The sequence below is a fragment of the Haliotis cracherodii genome, unplaced genomic scaffold (genome assembly GCF_022045235.1).
Source record: "Haliotis cracherodii isolate W230 unplaced genomic scaffold, xgHalCrac1.p SCAF_19, whole genome shotgun sequence".
Classification (NCBI taxonomy): Eukaryota; Metazoa; Mollusca; class Gastropoda; order Lepetellida; family Haliotidae; genus Haliotis; species Haliotis cracherodii.
In genome coordinates, this window is record NW_027266274.1 from 3,816,362 (window position 1) to 3,835,378 (window position 19,017).

The 19,017-nt window shown below is 37.0% G+C and overlaps 2 protein-coding genes and 1 pseudogene across 3 annotated transcripts; 2 read left to right on the forward strand and 1 right to left on the reverse strand.

Moving 5' to 3' along the window:
- The first annotated feature begins 196 nt into the window (after positions 1-196).
- On the forward strand, positions 197-11,627 carry LOC139467023 (leucine-rich repeat-containing protein 72-like). The gene is made up of 8 exons (XM_071248734.1): positions 197-214; positions 610-683; positions 6,893-6,962; positions 7,775-7,970; positions 8,983-9,072; positions 9,475-9,624; positions 10,130-10,166; positions 10,459-11,627. The coding sequence occupies exons 1-8, from the start codon at positions 197-199 to the stop codon at positions 10,622-10,624; spliced, it is 801 nt and encodes a 266-aa protein (XP_071104835.1). The 3' UTR covers positions 10,625-11,627.
- LOC139466595 (uncharacterized) lies at positions 4,111-5,148 on the forward strand (annotated as a pseudogene).
- Positions 11,628-11,956: 329 nt separating the features above from the next.
- LOC139466682 (transcriptional adapter 3-B-like) lies at positions 11,957-19,001 on the reverse strand. 2 transcript variants are annotated; one of them, XM_071248303.1, is made up of 10 exons: positions 18,905-19,001; positions 17,708-17,836; positions 16,829-17,004; positions 15,965-16,105; positions 15,464-15,716; positions 14,967-15,069; positions 14,566-14,681; positions 14,340-14,450; positions 13,767-13,960; positions 11,957-12,578 (listed from the first exon to the last, which is right to left on the reverse strand). In XM_071248303.1, exons 2-10 carry the CDS (start codon positions 17,817-17,819, stop codon positions 12,450-12,452), a joined length of 1,335 nt encoding a protein of 444 aa, XP_071104404.1. In that variant the 5' UTR covers positions 17,820-17,836; positions 18,905-19,001; the 3' UTR covers positions 11,957-12,449. The 2 variants fall into 2 exon arrangements, with proteins under 2 accessions (XP_071104404.1, XP_071104403.1); XM_071248302.1 differs by having other exon boundaries at positions 18,801-19,001.
- Between the last annotated feature and the right edge of the window lie 16 nt (positions 19,002-19,017).

Genomic DNA, 19,017 nt, shown 5'->3' on the forward strand with positions numbered 1-19,017 from the left:
ATTCTGAATGATTCAATCATGATTACAATTTGTGAAGCTATCAATGTATAGATAGGGGTTTTCATAGTATTGATACCAATACCAGCCTGGGTTTTTGTTTCATAAACTGGTAAAAATCAGCAGAGTTTGATCATTTTGTATAAATGCGAAAGTTTCGCAAAATCGCTCTACGTCTGTTATTTTAGCAACCAAAAACATGGCCGCCAGTGAAAAGGTAAGAGCGGAGCATATGTGTGAAATGCAGATATTTTGCTGGAGACACATGATATTTTGACATTTTCATTTATGTCAGCAACTTTTGGACCCAACATTTTAACGGAAATTCCTCTTTATCAGGGTAATATCATTGGGACAGTTTAGATGACAGTACATCATTAGGCCTAATATCCATAAACAAATCTGAAAATGAATGAAAAGGTAAGCTTGGTGATAGCATAGTTTATCAAACAAAATGTGTATTTACCGTTCTGTCATTCTGTAGAACTGTTGGCTATTAGTCTTGATCATCCGAACCTAATGGCTCTAGCATTCATTACATCTTGTTTATTGATTGTTGACTGTGCATGTAGAATATATGTTGCTGACTAGATGATCCACTTTTTTCAACAGGTTTTGAAACAGCTCTTAAGCAATAGAAGGATCAGAAAAGATAAAGATGTAGAAGAGCTCTACCTTTCTGACAAGTGAGATTACTTATTTTCAAAGATACAGAATAGGATTTGCACTAAGAATGTATTTTGTATATGACCCTGTTTTTTTCTTTACTTTGTCTGTCCCTGCCCTTTATAATTACCCTTAGTATCTATTATCCAACATAAGAATTAAAAGAATCTTAAATACCCTTATGCCTCCATTTCACTTCGACCACGAATATCCCGAATCACCCTGAACAGGAAAAGTTTTATGTTCGTAGATAATCATTTCTTGAAGTTCTTAAATGAATCTTATTTTTTTTCCCAAACATTCGTACAGTTTGTGGGAGTTCTTCAAATCGGCAAGAAAGTTTTTGTTTGTCAAAAACTTTCGTGAAAGGGTCCCCAAATTGCAATTTTGTGGCTGTATCGTAATCCTTTCGTAATTAATTTTTATGTTCCATAACAGCTTCGTAATTCATTCTTTTGCATTCTTGGCTATTCTTAGCTATTCATGGCTCCAAAAATGTCTTGTCCTCAACCAAAAAACATCCCAAAACAGCCATGAATGTCCTGAGTCAACTACAAATCATGCAAGAATTAAGTAAGAACAACGTGCGGCATATTTGTAACTTAGTCGTAGGTGATTCTTACAATTCGTGCATGATCCGTACATGAATCATGTAATTCATATATGTTTCTTAACCCATTCCTGGCATTCTTAATATTTTTCAACCCGATTAGCCACGAAAGTTGGCATTATTAGCTGATTCATCACGAATTTCAAAAGTTTCCGATTCAGGGTTATTCGGGATGTTTGTTTCATAGTGAAAGGGGGGCATGACCCAATATACAACTCGGCTTATGCATCACTGTATTATACTGTCTGCAACCTAGCATGTTTGTGCATGGCTGATAATTAACAGTGGTAAAATATGAATAATAATGTAATTAAATTAAACAAAGGTAAGACTTCCACGCATATCCCCCCCTAAAAAATATATATGATTAAAAGGAATGAGTGACAATGCATACATATATTACTTTTGGAGAGGGATACAGGCTTAAGTCTTTACAAAACTATATCTTTATTTATGAATGTGAAAGTAATTTCAATCTGAAATATTTATATATTGTGTTGCAAATCTCTGCCTCTCTGGCCTGATGGCCCTGCATAGTGACACCTAAATCTGTGAGGACATCCTTAAACATGATATAACTGAACTTCCATTTGTGCAATTGGCAAAACAAACTTGTAAGAAGGGACTCAGATGACATTGGACTGTCTCTGTGGTCTAGTGTAGAGCGTCCTTTAGTCCATACATGATATTGTTTTATGGTGTATTGTAAGATACCAAGTGATTTCCTGCATGTTAACGATGACCTTATCCTAGGAACTGTGTATATACCACCAGATCAAAGTAGATTTCATTCACCGGAAATATTTACAACACTAGAAAATGATATCATTCGTATGTCAAACTGCTCACAGTACATGTGTATTAATGGTGATATGAATTGTCGTACTAAAAATCTACCGGATTTTATCATTTTGGACGAATATTTATGTGACAATGATATTATTGACGAGGAATTTTTGTTTTCAAATGTACAACTTCTAGTTGACAACGATGTAAAGTTAGATAGAATATCAATGGATACTGAAACAAACTGTAACGGGTATAATTTCCTGGATTTATGTAAAAGTAACGGATTGTATATTGTAAATGGGAGATTAGGCAAAGACAAGGGTATTGGTAAACTGACCTGCAGAAATGCCAGTGTTGTCGATTATTGTATTGTATCAGCAGAAACATTCCCATTATTAATAGATTTTGAGGTGCAGGAGTTTGACCCGATCTCGTCCGATGTACACTGCTTATCGTTAACGTTAGATTGTACAGCACAACAACTGTCTCCAGTTATAGATGATGACAAAGATGTACATGTACATAAAGTTGTAAAAAGATGGATTCCTGATAAAATTGAAGCATTTTTACGTAATATCGATAATGTTGCCATTACCCATCTGTGTACAGAATTAGATGCATGTAAAGACCAAATAGAGCCAAATGACATTAAACAAATTGTAAATAAACTCTCTCAGACGCTGGTTACTGCGGCTGAAACTACTCTAGGTGCTGTAAAAAATTCAAGACACTCTGTACATAAGCACAAGCATAAACCCTGGTTTGATGAAAAATGTAAATCATCACGTAGATTTTACCACAAGCGTAAATGTATATATGGAAGGACTAAAGACAGTAATAGCAAAGCTATGTACATTTCAGCTAGTAGAGCTTATAGTAAAACCGTAAAGAAGGCATTTAAGACATATCAAAACAAATGTGTCCAACAACTGAGGGAATGTAAGGATAGTAACCCTAAGAATATTTGGGAAATTTTAAAATCATTTGAACCAAAGAAAACAGCAGAAAAAATTAGTATGGACAAATTGTTTGAATTTTTTAAAGATCTTAATCAAAGTTCTGATGATAATGACAATGTTTTTGCCAATAACATAAATTATGATAATCATGATGATATCTTAGATTGTAGGATTACAAAAGAAGAAATTATGTCAGCGATCCGTGCATTGAAGAACAATAAGGCTTGTGGGTTGGATGGTATTTACAATGAGTACATTAAAAGCTCTATTCATGTTATGATGCCGGTTTACGTAAGGCTTTTTAACCTCGTTTTTGACACTGGAGTTTCACCTGAAGCTTGGCTTGTTGGCAAAATAAAACCAATCTACAAAAACAAAGGAAACCAAGCTGACCCAGACAATTACAGAGGCATTCTATCCTGAGCTGTTTAGGTAAATTGTTCACTACACTATTGAATAATCGTTTACAAGCTTACTCAGTTCAGACTAATCTAATAAGCGAAGCGCAAGCAGGATTTAGAAAAAAATACTTTTTACAATTGACAATATGTTTATTCTTAAAGCTCTCATTGATGTCTATAGAAATCTTAATAAGAAGTTGTATTGTGTTTTCGTCGATTTTAGCAAAGCTTTTGATACAGTATGGAGGTGTGGTCTGTGGACAAAAAATGATAAAGTCTAATATCAAAGGAAAATGTTTTAATGTCATATATAATATGTATCAAAATATGAAATCTTGTGTTTCACATAATAACAAGGTGTCAGGTTTCTTCCCATGTCAAATTGGTGTAAGACAAGTTGAAAATGTGTCACCTTTCCTGTTTGCTTTGTACCTTAATGACCTTGAACAATGATTTTGAAGGACTGCATAATGTAATAACCTTTTAATAGATTCACTTGAACTGTTAAAAAACCTTTTTCTCATTTTGTATGCCGATGATACTGTTTTAATGGCCGAAAGCCTAGAAGATTTAAGAAAGTGCCTCACTATATTTGAAGAATATTTCACTATCTGGAAACTTAAAGTCAATCTTGACAAAACGAAAGTTGTTATTTTTGCCAAGCGCTCCACAAATAGTCTTCAGTTTTATGTCAAATGGCTCGATTTTTCATGTTGTTAAAGAATATGTTTACCTTGGTATTTTATTTACAAACACTGGTAGATTTTGTAAGGCCCTAAAAAGACTGACAGATCAGGCATCTAGAGCAATGTACGCTGTATTTCGTAAAATTAGAATATTAGAAATTCCTATTGACTGTCAACTGAAATTATTTGATCAACTTGTTCAGCCAGTATTGTTATATGGATCTGAGGAGTGGGGTTTTGAAATTGCTATTGTAATTGAACGTGTACATCTTAAATTTTGTAAATATATTCTCAAGTTAAAACAGTCAACACCTGATTACATGGTATATGGTGAACTAGGTAGGTATCCTCTCAGCATTTTCATCAAGATAAGAATGATTTCATATTGGTGCAAGCTAACATCATCACCAACTAGCCTTTCTAGTATAGTATATAAACTTATGTTTCAAATGTCCTTTGCAAATCCAGATTACCATTTCCCACTATTAAAAGAAGTAAAATGCATTCTTCAAAATATAGGCTTTAATTACATTTGGTTGTCTCAAACCTTTACTAGTGCCGCATGGTTGAAACAAAATGTGAAACATGTTCTCATTGATAATTTTCTGCAAAGATGGTGAGAATCAAAGGAAAATTCATCTAAAGGTTACTATTATAACATGTTTAAAGAGTTACCATCCCTAGAACCTTATTTCCTAGAACTACCAATCACCTTACGCATCTCTCTTGCACGTTTTAGAACAGCAAATCATAGATTACTCATTGAAACAGGAAGATGGTATAATATTGTAAGAGAGGAAAGAAAATGTACATTGTGTAAAAATTTAATATGTGATGAAATGCACTTTTTATTAGAATGTCCAAAACTCTCAGAAATTAGAAACAAGTTTTTGCCTCAATTCTACTGTATGTATCCTTCTGCCATAAATTTCTCTCATTTGATGTCCATTACTTATAAGCCAATTCTATTAAAACTGGCAAGTTATATAAGATCATGTATGGAAATGTTCCACAGACATGTTTTCTCCTATTGTATCTAATTCCTGTATCCAATTACATCTCTGTATCACTGCCGTGATTTACGAGAATAAACATCATTCATTCATTCATAAGTACCGTTAATGCATTCACTGTATTGTCTGGTATCTCAAGTAGCTAAAGACAGCTGAACACAGACACTGTAACATGTTGTCTTTCTTCATTCAGCGCACAGGGGGGGGGGGGGGAGGGTGTATTGACTTGGTGCTTACTACAAATAACTAAATATTTGAAAGTTTTCTCAAGTTTTAGTTACTTGTGAATACATACCTCTATGATAATGAAGGATAAAATTTTGAACTTATTATCAATGACAATGTAGTTGTTTTGTTTTATTTGCGAACATCAGTTAGCGCTTGTCTGCAGATTTTGTTTGTTTGTTTAACGCCACACTCAGCAATATTCCAGCTATATGACTGCCGTCTGTAAATAATCAAGCCTGGACCCGACAATCCAGTGATTGACATGAGCATCGATCCACGCAATTAGGATACAATGACATGCATCAACCAAGTCAGCGAGTCTGACCAACCAATCCCATTAGTTGCCTCTTACGACAAGTTTAGTCGCCTTTTATGGTAAGCAAGGGTTTCTGAAGACCTTTTCTACCCCGGATCTTCACATCTGCAGAAATTATGACGTGTAAACATGAGCAGATATAGGGTCCTTGCAGACTTTGCTGACGCAGCTGTAACACAAATAATTGATCAGTTGCAAGGAATATATAACTTACTATATAGTACACAAAGATAGGAACGTCATTATCTAATATAAAACATACATTAATGTTTTTGCAAGGAATTTATCTTCCAATACTGAACAAGAAATGAATATACTCAAACCTAAGGTGTTTTCTCCTTTAATTGTGCTAATGGTAAAATCTTTGTTACAAATGTCATCTTGATGACAAACTTATATGATTCCATAAAATTGAGTGGACCTTTCATGATATTCAATGGTATCATTGGCATGCATTAGTACTGACTGATAAGCAGCCATATACAACATATGGCAAGATAATGCAGGGATTTACATTTGTGGTATAATGATATGGCGATACAGTATTACATCGCGATATGGGGCAAAATACATTAATTTTCTACCCCTTTGTCGTGATACATACAATACATTTCATTACAAGTTATATACTTGTTTAAAAACATGTTAGTAATAACAGAAACTGTTCAACCACCAGATTCGCCAGTATTTCATGGTTTCCACAGAAACAGCATAACATTCACTGTGAGCTCTAGCCAATATGTTTCTGCCCTGCAATATCCAATCTTTGATCACTGAAATGTTATAACAATTGATTCAGGGTTGGAAGAATATCAACTTGGGAAATATAACTACTGTATTGGGATATGAATCATATCACACCCATAGTATCCGGATATGTATCATGTCGCTACCCCATCATATCATTACACCTTTAATTTACATAGGGCGATCTACTTAATACGTATAGCACTGCACATGACACGAAGCCATAATCTGATCATAGCTTTTCTGGTTTGAAACCATACTTTCTGATTTAGGTGGAAAATCAGCGATGGACTGACTTAACTTTGATTATTTCTGAACAGAATAAAAACATTTTATTTATATGACCTGATGTTTTGTATCTGGTAAAACCCTGTAGAGATTTGAGAATGAATTCCCTTTGATCAGGTTATGGACTGTTTCTGTTTCATAAAGATACTGTATGTGTATCTCAGATTGCAGTTGTGATGATGTGTGTTTCAGAAGTCTCACAGAAGTATGTGATCTGCAGCGTTTCCGTTATTTAAGATGCTTATGGCTGAATGGTAATAAGGTAAGTTATGGCGGCTGGTTGTTGAGATCCAGTTATAAAACTCAAACATACACAGAGAAGGGGTGAAATTTCGACAGACAGGCCATCTACTTTACATTTCAGCAAGCCCTTTGTAATTTTAACTGACTTGGTTAACTTGGTTGATGCATTTCATTGTATCCCAATTGTGTAGATCGTTGCTCGTGATCGATGCTCGTGTTGGATTGTCTGGTCTGGGTCTTTAAAGTACTATTGTGACATCATTATTGCTGCATGTTAAAAATTGAAGGAAATGTCTAAATGAGAAAGTGTTAGACTAACATCTAGTCTCTGAAATGAACACATCTTACATAAAAAATCAGTTGTTCAGTTATCTTAATAAAAATATAAGAAAAAGGACTCCTGATACTGCAGTGATCTAGACTAGCCAAACATTATAGACTTGCATGGGCTGTATTTGATATATATTTGTATCAGGGTCTGTAAGACAGACTAGAGAAAGTGTGTATCTTTTTGTTAAATTAATAGGACTTTATACGGAAATTATGTTTCTTAAAGAGTAAGACTTTATACCTATGTGAAAAACACATTGAAATTAGATACTGTTAATGATACTTGTTTGCACAAATGTTGACACGGTGTGGGATTTCCTTATGTACCTCTAGTCCACCATAGTGAACTGTTGATTTGTGTGCATTGTAAACAAGCAGAAAGCACAGTGACCCAATTTCTTGTATTTCATTTGAATAGTTAGATTAAATTATTTTCTAAAATATTTATTTATGTATGTACGTTATGTCATCAATTATGATTTCTGAAGATTCCTTTTACAGCTACGGCAGCTAAATTGTTTGAGTGAGAACTACCAGCTATCAGAGCTGTACCTTCACAACAATGAGCTGGTTGATATCACCGGGGCTTTCCATCACTTGACGTGTCTGCAAGTCCTTATGCTGCACAACAACCAGCTCACAAAGCTTGACCGGATCCTCACCGAGATTAAGAAGATGCAGAGCTTGAAGACACTTAGTGAGTGCTAAAGCTGACTTAACCTGGGCATTCATCATTTATGTCACAGTACAATAGTATCCCCGATATTATACTCTAACACTCGCTTCATGCAATAGTGCCGCTTGACCCTCAGGTACCTCAAGACGTGGGTTTGTGGGCTTTTAGTGGAAAATGAAAAGCACTGTTCCCTATATATACGCACATAGATATTCTATTCAGTGAGTATTTGACTCTCAGATAAAGGACTTGTGACATTACTTCATGAGGATTAAAAGGAACAGTTGCGAGAACAACAGGTCTTGGCTTCTTCCCCCATTTTCCCGAGGCAAGTCCAGTTTCCACTCTTGCCGAACTAGGATGGAATTATGGAGTTATGTTTTGGCTGGACTAACAAGTCTATGCGTAGTCCAATCAAAATCACACATCAAAATCGACATCCAGTTTATGAAAAACATGACGACTGCCATGCAGATTTCAGTCGATTGCAGGGTATTAAGAGCAAGTGTACCGTCAACGGGGCGTCACCTGATATTTTCCAAATCTTTTCATGTTTTTAATCAAGGTCCTCAAGTGATTCGATGCACTTCGCGAGGTAAACCTGGTAACCTTGATTATCAATCAATTTGTCCTGACTGGACCCTGCCATTTTGTTATAAGAACATGTAAGTGATAGGAGAGGTGGAATCTGATCGGTCAATAGCAGGGACATGGAAGGGACATAACTCAGGTGGCGCTTCCATCAGACCTCAAAATTCCAGCCTAGTTTGGCAAGTGTGGAAACTGGACTTGTACAGTCAGTTAACTCCCTTGCCTCAGGAAGATGGGCTTCACCTCAGTATTTGTTCTCACAAACAACTGTCCCTTTATATCCTGATAAAGTCCTGACACTCATCCTCATATATAGTATAGTTGTTTTATCAAACACTATTGTTTTATACAGTGTTATCTTTACTATGTATATAACACTTTATGTTTGTAATGTCTTTTTATATCACAACACTCTTTCACTTTCTTTTCATTTGTTCTTCAGACTTATTCAACAATCCAATGGCTCAAGAAAGTGGTTACAGGCTCTTTGTGGTGCAGTCTGTCCCATCTGTGGATCTCTTGGATAGAAAAGGTAAAGAGTGTGACAACATGCTGCATTTGTCGCCATTAACATAAACTGGCCACACAATGAGACTACCACCAAGTTAAAATCTTTATTTGTATTCTTTGATTGTGTTGTTTGAAGCCTTTAGCCAAAACTAATTTAATGAGAGGTCACTTAATATATTCAGAGCAAGTAAATAATGTATGAGACCAACCATGAGATAAGGGACCTTATGGGTAAAAAATCACATGTCTTATGACTAATTTTTATGACTTGTAATTTCTAGTACGCTGACATAAATTTGTGAATTCAAGTTTATCTTTGTGTACCGAGATGTGTACAATACCATATGAATGTAGTTAGGTTGGGGTTTTTATGTTGTTGATACTAACCCAGCTAAGTAATTGTCTTACAAACTAATTTTCACAGAGGTCTTAAAGTCTGAGCGTGATAAGGCGAGGAAGATATATAATCAAGAACAAGAGAAGATCAGCGACACTGTTGCCTTTGGTCGTAGATCAGGTGGTCCCCCATTGCCGAGCTATAATCCCCTTCACATTCACATCCCAGTCAGAGCAGGTGAGTCCCAGCACTATCACAAACAGAGATAGTCTGACCCATACTCAGAACTTATAGCTGGACAAGTAGTTCACCACAGAACAGGATACTCTGAAAAGTATGCTCATACAATATATTCTCATATTGACAGTAACAGCTGTTTTGTATAGTTTGCTCATGTCAGTTTGTTGAAGGATGATATGCAATCATGATATATAAAAAAGTATGAACGAAAAGCACCAGAATGACTAGTTGTGTTGATGTGTCTAGTTTTCAGTATTACTTGTTACAGAATCTAGCTATCTGATTAGACATAGAAGCCATCAGGCCAGCTTGGTGGTTGGGAAATCACTTGCTTGGCCTTATTCACACTTTGACTTACACGCTGAGAGTCTGCTGACAAGATAGATCTTATTGTCACACACAAATGTCACAGAAAATGAGTATGGACTCTCTGTTTGTGAAGTAATGTAACACTAGCGGAGCGTACAGGATTTCATATCATGATGAATTGTCTACCTTGCAGATCCTGGAGATATTGGCAACAGCTACTTGAGAGAGTGGTAGGTGTATTTGGAAAATAGGACATGTTAATATGGTTCTCACAACCCTATGTTATAATATATATGTGGCAAATGGTAATTACTTTTGAAAAACGAGTCCTTGCCTGAAAAGTACGGTAATAGCAGTGAATCAGAAATTTCTGTATTTTGCGAGACAACAGAATTAAAGGTCTTTCAGACAGGATGTTATTTAAGTGAGACAGCTTTAATCCTCATTAAAGAAATAATAAGAATGTAAACAGAATCTTTGCTAGACTTGTCAAAATATAAATATCCTATTTTCTATTGGCAGCCCGCCTAATGAAGACCCAGAAGAAGCAGTAAATGCACGTCGCCTGAACAAATCAATCACAATTTACACTAGCTTTGACTGGTCAAAGGTTCCCCGAATAAAAGCTCGAAGAACAGCTGAAGAGATGTTTGACTCTCCAGAAATCATCACACATGTGTATCGATGAAAAAAGATGGTGATTATGTCTGGAGATACAGGCTACTAGTAAATATTACGACACTGCTGTGGTTTATGCATTCACTCACTTGCAAGATGACCAGCTGTATTCAGACAGTGCACTCAAGCCTGTCACAGACCTCAGAGCTCAGTATTCATATGTTGTCTCTTCAAACAGTTCCAATTGAATGTAACTTTTTAGATTTGCACATTCAATTACAATGATCAAAGGGAGACAACTCCATCTCATATTTGATCATCATGGTCTTACTTCTCTTCAGTTTGGTTCTTATTGGTAGATCTTACTATGATTCTGTTCATTTGTATACAATGGCCAGTAGGGTGATTTCTCTTTACAAAATCAATAATGTCTTAGAAATCAACAAAGTTATTTTTCTCCGTCACTGAACATAATCATGAATGTCTGATTCCAGTATGGTCTCACCTGATTTTGTGCCTTTGATGCAGTGATTAACTGGTGATTTCCTTTCCTGATTCATTGTTTTAGTGTAACCACGGTTATTGTCTGTGTTACTGAACAAATCAACACTAGGTCATATGTTTGTTTTGAAGTGTTGGTATTTTGAGTTTGTTACAAGTGAACTTTCACGTTTATGTCTTCATTGAACATTACATAACATGAGATACTTCACCGAATTTAATACAGTACTAGCCAGTATTACACACAGTTTTCCAGTCTGTTTCTCAGTATTATTCAAAGAATCAAAGAATGTCAGTATTGGAATACTCTAGGCATTTCATGTGATATATTTTTAACATATGTATATTTGATATTTGTATGATTATTCTATTATGTACAAAAGTCTACATATCCAGTATTAACATTGATGTGATTTGATGCTGTAACAAATCTGTTCCCTACTTACAGTATTTAGTAGTACTTATTGATAATAATTCAGTTACGTAACATCTATATCTACTGACCAATTATGTTATTTATCCTTTTATACAAACATTTCTTAAAAATTGTATATACATGTTTACTCTTACAGAAATACAGAATTTGCAATATAATTAACACATAAAAATTTATATATTTAGCATGTTTAGAATGACTGCTTCTACAAATGCATTTTGTTTCTACCATTTCTACATGGCTCTTGTCCAATTATTTTACACATGGCATTTCTGTAATAAAATATGCATTGCAACACGTCTTCTGAATCTTTTCAAAAGGTTTCCAGTTACATATTTCAACATGTTAAAGAAAAAAGAAAAGAAAGAGATTGTCGATCACAATTACCCAAGCCTCTCACCCTTTTACTGTTTGTCTCAGTAAAGACACAAGAACATATGTAGTGTCATGTGTATGATAGTCCATTTATTTACACAATTCCAGTCATACAAACACAATTAGTCCTCATATAAGCCATCCACTCCTTACAGTAGAACATAGCATGATTAATACAAGACATTGTACACACACAAACACCCTTATGAGCTAAAAAAACCCTGACTGGTAGGTAATGAAAACAGATAATCTACCAACCAAACTGAGCTGCACCTGCAAGTACTGCGGTCACATGTATGTACACATTGTCACTGTAATAGGACTGATTCCCATCATCAGGTTTCATGGTTACGCTAATGCATCACTTTCTCTGAGAGGGATATACAGCCAGAATACTTCCTTGATGTCACAGAAACTATGTTGAAACAACTCGCCAACACCACGGGTAAGTCCTGACGTCGCTGAATCATCCCTCATGTAATATTCATTTATGGCAGTCAAGTTGATCCATTGCGATGCAATCGGAAAGCAGAGGAATCATTCCTCATCCTTGCTGTAAAGTTGAGTAACACAATGTCCATGTTCACACTTCAAGGGCTTTCAATATTGCATCCCTCTCCTTCAAAGCTTTCTGTGCTCCATCTTTTTCCTTTTTTGTTGGTGTTTTCTTCTTCTGTTTAGCTGCCTGAATCTTTCGGTAGGCTTCCATCACCTAGACAAATGCCATCTGAGATTTTTAGTCAAGTCTCTACGTAATATCCAACCAATACCCTCCCAGAAAATACTACGAGATCAACTCTGATAACTTAGTGTCAAGTACACACGAACACATTCAGTGAGAGTGAATGTAGTTATATGCTCAAGTCACCAATATTCCAGCTACATAAAAGTGCAGTCTGTGACTTAAGCCACTTGTCCGAAGCTCATAAAATACAATTTTTTTTAAATTATCCTGCATTGCTCCTTAGACATCATAATGTAGGATAAGTATACGAATATATAAAATATTTAGATATTACTAACATGGTAACACTAAAAGTTTGGGCACTCAGATGTTTTGGCACAGACTGAAAGTGGCTTATAAAAAATAGGGTCAGGGCCTGGCAAACCAGGAGCCGAAGACTCACTATCCGTCAGGTCATACAGGGTGAGTGCAGAAGGTTGATACCTAGGCAGCACATGGCCAGGGCATGTTTTTTGATTAAAACATGATTCATGGGCATGACCTTGACTTTTCTCGCGATATGTGGCACACTTCACTTGACTCACAAGAACTTAATGACGTCAGACCAGGTTCTGAAGCCTGATCATGTTATACTAATCATTGATTGATATTTCCTTGGAATGACATTTGATTATTTGAACTTTTCTTTTCACAATAGGAATGTCAGTTGAAAGTAACATGGATGACACAGTTATATTTGTTTTAAGGATTCAAACAGCTGCATCCCAAGGGACTCGCGCTGAATAATATTTGCCTCCATTCTCAATAATCTCCAATAATCTTTTGTGTATAGAAAATAATATATTGTTTCTGCAGAAACGTCGTTCCACTAATATATATGTATCATTACATGTTGTAAGGAAGATCACAGATGAATGATGTTTTCAGTGATGGTCACTTGTCCAAAGACGATCCACACTCTGAATCTGTAGTGGCCAGCTGACACGTTATCTCAGCTCTCAATGTAAGTTATGTCAGCTCTCAATGTAAGTTATCTCAGCTCTCAATGTAAGTTATCTCAGCTCTCAATGTAAGTTATGTCGGCTCTCAATGTAAGTTATCTCAGCTCTCAATGTAAGTTATGTCAGCTCTCAATGTAACTTATGTCGGCTCTCAATGTAAGTTATCTCGGCCCTCAACACTAAGGGACCAAGGAGGGGAAAGACTTCTACTGACCTCTGCATCAGCTGCTGACAGCTTCTTTCTCATCTCCTGTCTTGCCATCTCTTCCTTGGCAAGCTTGTACAGTGTTTTGGTGATAGTTACATTTCGCTGGCTCAATGCCTTCAGTTCCTGTTGCTTGCGACGCAGCTCCGCAAGTATCTCATCATCTGGGTTGTCTTCCACCTTGTCATCTATCTCTATTAAACCTGGAAACGAGACATCCGTACTGGCAAGCCCTTTGTACATCATCACAAACAAACACATAACTATGATGATGACACAACACACCATCAGCGCACCCAGACACTTAAGACAGAAGGCTTTAACTGGACTCAAAAATAACGTAATTTCACCCCAACCCCGTCAATATCTGAGGTTTTGTTGTAGATAAATATTTAAAGTAGATAACATGACTGTATGATCTAATTCATTGTCATCATACTGAATAGGCTTGAATCATTGCTTACGCTATCTCAATCACTTGGGTGAATGTGTTCTTGCCCAGCATTCAACAATGTTCCTGCGTTATCATTGCCGTCTTTATAAGCAGTTGGAAATATTAAATATGATCCGAAGTCGACCCACCTTGTTCCTCTAATTCTCGTTTAATCCTCCTCTCTAAGTGGGCTGGGTTGACAATGTTCAGCTGTTTCGCCAGCATGCGTGGGGAGATGGCGGGCGCCTCCTCAGCCGACTCTAAACAGAGGAGTTGCAAACGATCACTGTTTAATTTCTAGAGTCACAGCAGTTGATTCACATCAAAGAAGTGACCGAATTCAGCTGACAACAACAGCAACAGAGCAGCACTGACCTTTGCCCCCTGCAATGTCCGCCAGGGAGTCATCTATAGGGGTCATGATGTTCTCCTCAATCAGCGCAGCCACCAGGCGCTGGGTCAGGTGTCCGAACGGGGACTCATCCAGGTTACTGGTCAACAACCACAAGCACATGTTACAACATATCAAAATCTCAACAATCACAAGCATGTTACAACGTATCAAAATCTCAACAACCACAAGCACATGTTACAACGTATCAAATTCATTTGGATACATTTACAATCATTCCTTTAAATAAACTGCAGCTTATTGTGACATATAAATCGCCAGGTATATTTACCACAGGACATAAGGACCCATACAAATTTGAAACTGCGGGCCGAACACAAGATCTACCTGCCTACCGGCACGTGCACATTTCAAAGCTGCTTACTTTGCTTCTGCCTTCTTGAGCAATGTGGCTGTTTCAGTGGGACTCATGACAGAGTTGTTGTGATTGGAGTTGGAGTTTCGCTTCTTGTCATTGATCTTAGCACCTGCAACACAAACCCACTGACAGTAACAGGGGAAATATTCAACAACACACACAAGAACAGAGACACCACAGAGTGACTTCATCTTCTTAATGTAGTCAGTTAACGTACATCTCTAACTATGGTAACCTTCCTGTAACCTAACAATAAGCCAATTATGCGAGCATTATACACCTTCCAAACTGCAAGAATGATGTTCAAGATGGGAGTCCTAGTGTCATAGGATGAGTCTTGTCCAGCTTTCTTTCTATAACACTGAAGTGATTCCCGGACAGGATAGGATAACTCCCTAAGCATATCAGAGCAGGCTAAACATCCTCCTGGGACCCCCTCCCCGACCCATCCCCAAGCTGCTGTGATATAGCTACACCCTGGGAATTCCCCCCATTCTGCTCACCATCTCGCTGCTCCTCCTTGAGGTCCTCCTCCGCCCACTTCTCGGCGTAGTGTTTGCCCAGGGCGGGGATCTTGTAGTATTCACACTCGTCCTCATGTGACTTCAGTATTTCCTCTAGTAATTTCAAATCCTCATTTGAGATCTCTGCACAGTAAGGCTCAACCGACACCCAGAAGCGGTTCACAGCATCATTCTTTGGCAGTTTGGGCAAATCGGCTGGAGAGTCCACAAAATCAAATTCCTGATTCTTGGACTGAAGCAGTATCAAATGTACATTGCATCACACTGACAGTATGTTCTGGCAATAATACTATGACAGTTCATTTAATAGGACTTGTTGCTTATACACATCTCAAAACGAGTAGATATTGTTACATCAGAATCTTTTCATCAACAGATTTCTTGAACTTTTGAGTTTTTGGAAGTAGTACTGTTGTTGCTTAAAACAAACATACACAATACCATGATTAAACAATTCCGCCTAGTCTTGCATCCTCATACCTGTGCGACCTTGCTCTTTGGTCTGCTCGGTGGGGGTGGGGTAACACTTGAACCTTTGCCATTACTGTCTTTGAACTTTTTGCTGGGCTTGTCCTCGCCACCTCCCTTTCCCCGCTTGCCAGATGTGGGAGTCTCTGGTTGCTGGGGGAGACGACAAACATTGACATTTGAAACCAGTCACCATCGTCTGTCATTGTTAGCATTTCATAAACATGTGCTATTACAATTGCAAGTATGATTCAAAACTTAAAGAAGACATTTTGATATATTAAGATTGGAAGCCCCAAAATTACGCCAATGAAACTCCCTTACAGTTCACAACACCCCTTTTAAAACATGTACAGCACTTTGACTTAAACTTGCATAGAAACCCACATGTTCAAATAATCATTCTTGCTATTCCTTACAGACTTCACACAAACACATCATAGTCAGCCAGTTCATGATTAGCACGACCATGTAGGCCTGTTTTGGGATAAAGAAGTGCTTGGAATGAGCTACTTTAAAAGATACATGGGGAGAATAATGTGTCCACAAAACAACACATCTCATCCAAGGGTAACAACCATAAAAGAAAATCCTAACAGGTATCACATATTTGTCATAATCTTCACATTCTTGTAAGCATCAACATCTTGAGAGTTGCTGGGTCACAACTCATCTACAATCTCTGGAAGCCTGATTCATGTTACTGAAACAGTGATTCACACGTCTAGATTTTTTTATGTTGTTCAATATAGGAAACACTAACCTTAATTATGCAGCATCAATGTCTGAATTTCAAAGAGGGTACTTATTGCAGTGTTGCTAGTGTAATGAAACAAATCCACAGACATAGCCTCTGACAGAAACAATGGCCATTACCTGTTTGCCTGGTGTGGGCTTCTTATCCTTCTTATCCTGCCAGTTAACCAGGGTCTGTATCTCACTCTCCAATAGCTTCAGCCTCTTGCCTGCAGCCGCCAGCAGTGTTTCCAGGTCAGTCTGGATACTGCTCATCTCATCAATACTCACCCCATCCTCCTCACTCCTCTCTAGAACTGTACATGGATACAAGTAGGGCATGGTGAGGTGTTGTCATGCCTCTGGAAAAACTGAAGGGGATTACCATATTCGACGTAATAAGCGCCCTCTCTAATAAGCGTGGACGGCGATATTTGCTTATATGTTGGCTAGTGAACAATCCCAATTAACAAACCTTCTGACTGATCAATGTACACAAGACTTATTTATTCGTTCATAATACGTGTGTTATATGCATCCTTAATTATGGGAAATTAAATTCTGGAAAAATATATCTGTCATATATAAACATTTCAGGCCGTCACCATAAACCACGAAATTTATGATCTTTCAACTCTGTTGTTTTTCACCAAAATAATATTATTTTAAGAGCTCCCTATTTCTAATTTTGAGAGCGCCCTAGGTGCTTATTATGTCAAATATGGGAATAAAAATTTCCTGTATTGAGAGAGTGTCTTGAAAGGTTATTTTCAGAATGGATTGACATGTGTTAATGTTATTACAGGTGAGTGTTCACATTTGAGGCTTGAGTTTGGAATGAATAATGAATCTGAAAACAGATCTTTATTTTTATGCTATGCAAAACACAAACTCTGGACTTGAAGATGTTGTGGGGTCCTTTGATTAAAAGACTACAGCCAATACTTTAGGAGTCTTTGGGTGATCTATCATCTCTTAACACTGCTCTAATAATGCAGCTTCTCACTATCAATACTGTACCATTAGTAAGCTTTGGACAGTCTTTAGTATGGTCAACAGGCTGAAGGTCTGGGAATTGTAGAGGACAGCAATCTCCCTTTGATTCCTGCATGCCTTTGCCTTTACCTTTCATTATATTCTATTGAAACACTGAAATATGAAAATATTATTGGTGTACAATAACTTTACATACTAAAATATTTTCTGAAGCACCATTTAACCTTAAATGATCCCTATGGCACACCTGGTACAGGTAACAATGAAAATACATCAACATTACAGGTTAGAATTTGTCTTCTACAACCCATGTTTGTCAGAAGGGGCGACTAACAGGATTGGTGGTCAGGCTCACTGACTTAGTTGATGCATTTCATCGTACCCCAATTGCATGGATTGATCATCATGATGTCAATCACTGGATGATGAGAATATCCATCTGTGAATGAGTAACCTATTATCATAGAGACAAAGGAGTACTAGCACAAATAGTACAAATTACAAAATCTAGTCCTAGGCTGTAGACCACAGTGCATTGCCCCTCTATTAGAGTAACATCTAGTATCTGAAATGAACATATCGTACAGAAAAAACAGTTGACTCTCTTCCATTTTCAGATACTGCAGTAATCTAGACTTGCCAAACATTATAGACTTGCATGGGCTGTATTTGATATATATTTGTATCAGGGTCTGTAAGACAGACTACCCCTCTATTAATAGTAATGAGATTACACTCTAATATTTCATGATCGTCCACTTAATTGTGCATTACAAACGACATGTTACTTTGTTTCATAAGCATATGCTGGCCATAACCATTCACCACATATACTGCATATATGGTATGCTTATATCATATAAGCCTAACTCATGTCTTCTCTTAATGATGACAGTCACCATACTCAGAGACCATATCGGTATATGGTCTCTGCCATACTATTGTGCGTCCAAGCTAAAGCATAAAAACTGTTTTAATAACGAACACTTTATCGTTCCGCATGTGTCTACTGTCTAGGGAAAGTATTTAAGAAAAACAATGGTGTAATTCCATTTGCAACACGATATATAAATGTTTATTTGTGATCAACTCCATTGGGCTTGCCTACATCACTTACCGGAGTTTCACTGTTCACTTTACAGTTAGATCTACTCCATTGCGTTAAAGTGTATATGTATCATGCAAAATTAACAATTTGTTTATGAATGGAAATATATCTACAGCGTCGATTTTCACTTTCACGAGAAATAATAACAGGAGCCATTCTCATGTACGGGTTCATATCACGAACAAAGCAGCAGGTGAACTGTCGGCCATTTCCTGCATACAACCAA

Coding starts and splice junctions, on each gene's coding strand:
- LOC139467023 (XM_071248734.1), top strand. Junction 6,963..7,774: donor TATGGCTGAATGGTAATAAG/GTAAGTTATGGC, acceptor TTCCTTTTACAG/CTACGGCAGCTAAATTGTTT. Junction 9,073..9,474: donor GGATCTCTTGGATAGAAAAG/GTAAAGAGTGTG, acceptor TAATTTTCACAG/AGGTCTTAAAGTCTGAGCGT.
- LOC139466682 (XM_071248303.1), bottom strand. CDS start 17,819: ATGAAAGGTAAAGGCAAAGGCATGCAGGAATCAAAGGGAGATTGCTGT. Junction 14,451..14,565: donor GGACATTGCAGGGGGCAAAG/GTCAGTGCTGCT, acceptor TCCTCTGTTTAG/AGTCGGCTGAGGAGGCGCCC. Junction 13,961..14,339: donor ACGAGAATTAGAGGAACAAG/GTGGGTCGACTT, acceptor TCTCGTTTCCAG/GTTTAATAGAGATAGATGAC.